The 4,830-nt window shown below is 43.0% G+C and overlaps 1 protein-coding gene across 1 annotated transcript in view; it reads left to right on the top strand.

Moving 5' to 3' along the window:
- Positions 1 to 4,830, top strand: part of LOC104499179 (neural-cadherin-like) — a 41,936-nt gene that overhangs the window by 19,148 nt on the left and 17,958 nt on the right. The window contains exons 15-18 of the mRNA XM_010142650.1: positions 418 to 604; positions 763 to 906; positions 2,593 to 2,876; positions 3,819 to 4,828. Coding sequence (XP_010140952.1) covers positions 418 to 604; positions 763 to 906; positions 2,593 to 2,876; positions 3,819 to 4,828 — 1,625 coding nt within the window. The remainder of the gene's footprint in view (positions 1 to 417; positions 605 to 762; positions 907 to 2,592; positions 2,877 to 3,818; positions 4,829 to 4,830) is intronic.

The raw sequence follows: 4,830 nt of genomic DNA, 5'->3' as shown, positions 1-4,830 counted from the left end.
TGAACAGGACCCAAACTCATAGTTAGTCCCCCTCCTTTTTTTTTAAGATCAGAAGCATAGTGGATTGCTAGAAGCTGGGGAGACTTCAGGGAAGATGTCATTCCGTACATTCTCTCTCCTTCTCTTATTCATGATCTTTCTTAAGTGCTCCTACTGGACAATGTTGGAGATTAGATACTGGGCTTGATAGACCTTGGTATCACTGGTATAGATGTTCTTCTGTTTGAGAATTCTGGGTTTATATATCAAAATGGACAAAAGACTTAGAAAAATTATGTCCAGATGAACTGTCTTTCCTCAGAGTGTTGCTACTTTGAAGACAGACCCAGAAGGCTGCTGGTGAAGGGGGAGGTCACAGCACTTGGGCACACGAATGAAAGTGGAAAATACAACCTCTCTCAACTGTTTCCTTTTAAGGTTCACTACTTAATATTGAAAGATGCTAGTGAGGATTACCAATTCTTCACCATTGAGCCCAAGACAGGAATCATTTCCACCCGTGCAGCTTTTGACAGAGAGAAAAGAGCCTCATACTTGCTTGAAGTTCAGTCTCAGGACTCTTCAGAATCTGCTAGACCTGGTGTTCATGGGCAGCCCAATACAGGTAAAACTAATAAGGAATTATCTATTGGGTAAAAGTTATCACAGATTGGGTTCCTTACCTTCTCTGAACTTGGGGGCTATCTAAGCTGCCTGGAATACAACGAGGTATTCCACCTCTGCCATTTCTAGTCTAATGTTCCTCTTGCATGTCCTTCTTAGACACAGCCTACGTAAGGATTTTTGTCAGTGATGTGAATGACAATGCTCCAGCATTTCCTCGATCAGTATATGAGGTCAGCATAGATGAGGACAGGGATGTTGGAAGTCCTGTTGTGACAGCAACAGCAGATGACAGAGATGAGGGTGAGTGGACCCTGCATGTCTTTCTAAGTCCTCTTAGGATTACTGTGTGTTGTGTGTAGGGCTTCTTCTTTCATGGACAAGCAAATCTGCATGCAGGAAATGATTAGGCATTTCAAGCATTTGTAAAAGTGAGGAGAGCAGTCCAGGGCACATGGGAGAATTTTCTTCTATTAGGTGTTAAGGTTTGCAGTGCAAAGGTTAAGCTACCTAGCATTCTTTTTGGTGCAGGATAAAGTCACTTGGAGTCACACCCTGCTCTGACTTCACAAGAGGTAACGTAAAACCTCACTCCTGAGCATGTACTTGCTTCGTGCTGACTTCTGTGCTTTCCAGCTCTCCCTAGGAGTCAGTTTTACATATTACTGTTGCAATAAAAACAAACCTGTGTACTTTTTGGTGAGTTAGTGGGTTGAATATGCTTGTGGAAGAATCTGACAAACAGTGGAAAATGTAGGATGACACGGCCAAAAATGAAGGCAGGAGGAAGGTAGGAAAAAAAGGAAAGCCAGACCTTTTTGGGCTCACACTTACATCACCTCTGAAGCTGTTAAACTGCTCCTACGGTGTGGTGAGACCAGTGTAGGACTGAGCCAGTCCAACAGTATGCACCACCAGTCAGTTCCTGTCTTTGCTTCTGCTATGGCTTTTTCGCTCCTTTCATGAGTTGGATCAGCTCAGCTTGCTGGAGAAAAACAAACACATTGAAACGAAGAAGGGGAGCAGATGCGTTGGTGACAACGTGCAAACGAGCACAAGAGGAATGTATTGCTGGGAGCAGATGGGAGTGGACTATTGCTTTTGGTGGCAGCGCAGTAATGCCTGTGCCTTTTAGTGCCCATGATGGAGAAGTAAAGAGGCCATTTAAAACCAGCAGCTGCACTTGAGAGAATTTGGCAAAAGTGACTAGCAAGTGAAGCTCAAACTCATGCAGCAAAAGCAACCAAGCTCTTCCAAGCGCTAATGTTGAGCACAGCCTTTTCACTTTCTTGCCAGCCGTGTTGCTCTAGCCTTTTCACCCACAGTTGACTTACAACTCAAAATGCTGAATGTTCTTATCCTAGCAAAGTAGAATTTGGGAAATGACTTTCTATCCTGGAATGCAATGTCATGTATTTTTTTCCTTTTCAAATAAGTAAACGTGAACTGCCAAACAATTTTTTTTTGTTCCTAAACATTTTGCAGCAAACAACTATTGTTGTACAGGTGGAATGTTCTTCTGAGATGAACTCTTGTTCAAAACAGAGAACTTCTGTTATATTTTAGCACCATCCAGTGGTTAAAAAAAAAGTTAAGGAACATTGGCATTTGAAATGTTAGGCTTAGGAAACATTGAGCAAAAATAGCTTCTAGTATTTTAGTAGTATGTTACCTTTTTATTATTCACAAATGAATGCACAATAAATTAGAGGAACACAATTCCTTCATTATCCATGAACAGGTGCTTGTCCGCAACTGCAGATTATATTTGTAAATATAAATGCAGACCTAACCCTCAGTCTGCCATACACAAACCCTTCAAATTACATTCATGGATCATTCTGTTTGAGGCTGTGTCTGTATTTTGTCTCCCATACACAGGTAACAGTCTGGGCAAATAAGGTTTCTCTTGGATATGTGTCCACTGTGTGTAGCTGGATTGAGCATTCAGAGAATGGACAGGCAGTGGCCGTTTGCTTTCTCTTGTAGGTGAAAATGCCAAACTAAGGTATCAGATCACATCAGGAAATGTGAAAGGAGTTTTTGAGGTGGAACCTGAGGTTGGAACTGTCTTCATTGCTCAGCCTCTGGATTATGAACAAGAACAACGTTATGAGCTCCGACTTGTAGCTTCTGATGGAAAATGGGAAAACCACACTCTTATCATCATCAACGTTGTCAATAAGAATGACGAAGCACCGGTCTTCACTCAGAACGAGTACCAGGGCAGCGTCTTGGAGGAGCTAACAGATCTGCCTGTGCTTGTCCTGAAGGTAAAGAAGTGTGCTCAAAGCAGGGCAAAACCTGCCTTTTGTTCAGCTCAATCCCATCCATTCACACAAATCCAAAAAAATAGTTGCTTTAGGGTGGGTGAGCCCTGGTAGAATTTAACTAGCAACTTTTTGTAAAGAAGAGCATAAAGAAAGCCTGGTTGAATTTGTGTGGCAGACTTGGTCCCTTGACCAGTGTAAATAACGGTTGGACTCAATGATCTCAAGGGTCTTCTCCAACCTAAATGATTCTGTGATTCTAAATGTTGAAAAATGTGATGGTTTTCCTTTACAGGAAAAGTTTTCCTTTACAGTTAGCATATTTTGAGTAACTGTATAAACAGATTGTGGTTGGCACATGTACCTCATGCATTTAAGTCATGGACTCTTTAGCTACATTTATACTACCAAATAGATATTACCATTCTTTGACTCTGGAACTCGATCACCTTCATTGTTTTGTAGTTAGAGCAGTCCCTGGCACAAGGAATGCTTGGTTGGCCCAACTAGCAGTCTCCCAAACAATCCTTGGCTGCAGATCAGAAGCCGTGAGTTCTCTCTGGCCTGCGCTGATATTCAGCTTGGATGTATGGCTACCCTGGTTTTGCAGCCTTCTGTTCACTCAAAGAGAAACAGTCCCTCCTTGCCTTTGCATTCCAGTTTAACAAGAAACATTTGCTCAGCAGATATCTTATTACTTCCACTTAGTTCTTCCTGCAGTTATTTCCTCTTTCCAAAATATACTAGGAAGTAGAATATATTAGTTTGTCTAAACATGATCATTTTGGTTTTTGAAAGAGTGCTTGACCTGAATGACTCAAACCAAGAGCTGTTTGCTGTTAAAACGCATGCTCTTCATTTAGCCTGCACAATGCCACCTGCCATCAATAAAAGAACAGTGATTTTCCCTTTTCTTTTACACTTACCTGCTGTGGCTCATTCCAGGTTTCTGCAACAGACCCTGACCAAGCGGCTGATCAAAATGCCATTAACTATTCCCTGCATGGACAGGGGGCCAGTAGTGAATTCAGCATCAATGAGAACACAGGCGAGATCAACGCAAATAAAAGGTTAGACCGTGAGAAGCAATCAACGTGGCGCTTTCTTGTTCTTGCAACAGATGAGAGCGGAGAGGGACTGACTGGCTTTGCAGATGTGATCATAGAAGTGAGGGATGTGAACGACAATGCACCCCTTTTCCTCTGTGTGTTGGATGGTTGTTTCATAGGCCACGTCCCTGAGGATTCTCCAGCAGATACTCCTGTCATGGACATGACAGCAGTGGACCTCGATGACCCAAAGGCTGGTATGAATGCTGAGCTAAGATACAGCATCATTCAGAATGTCCAGAATGAAATTAATCTGAACTTGTTCTCAATTGACTCAGTTAGTGGCACCATTTATACAATGCTAGGGTCCCTGGATCGGGAGAAAGAAGACAAGTACGTATTAGTGGTTGAGGCCAGAGATGGAGGAGGGCTCACTGGGACAGGCACTGCCACTATTTTGGTGACTGATGTAAACGATCACGCTCCAGTCTTTCTGCAAAGTCTCTACACAGCATTTGTCTCCGAGAATGCAAGTATTAACACTGAGGTGGCAGTGGTGTCTGCTGTGGACAGAGATGAGGGAGAAAATGCTATGGTGACGTTCAGCATCCTTAATGGGGACAATGACCACAAGTTCTCCATAGAGACAGATGAAGTCAATAACCGTGGGTTTATCCGGCTACGAAAGCGGATTGACTTTGAGAAGCCCCATGAGAGGGTGTTCAATTTGACTGTGAAAGCAGAGGACATGGATTTCTTCAGTATCGCTCATTGTGTGATCTATGTGGAGGACTCCAATGACCATGCTCCTGTCTTCTACCCCCAGTTCTATGAAGTTGCTGCACTAGGGGAAGACGTGCCAGTTGGCACCAAAGTTGTTCAGGTTTCTGCTGTTGACTTGGATTCTG

The sequence above is a fragment of the Buceros rhinoceros genome, unplaced genomic scaffold (genome assembly GCF_000710305.1).
Source record: "Buceros rhinoceros silvestris isolate BGI_N320 unplaced genomic scaffold, ASM71030v1 scaffold169, whole genome shotgun sequence".
Lineage (NCBI taxonomy): Eukaryota > Metazoa > Chordata > Aves > Bucerotiformes > Bucerotidae > Buceros > Buceros rhinoceros.
The sequence above is the reverse complement of the archived record's forward strand: the minus strand, read 5'-3'. Positions and strand labels throughout refer to the sequence as shown.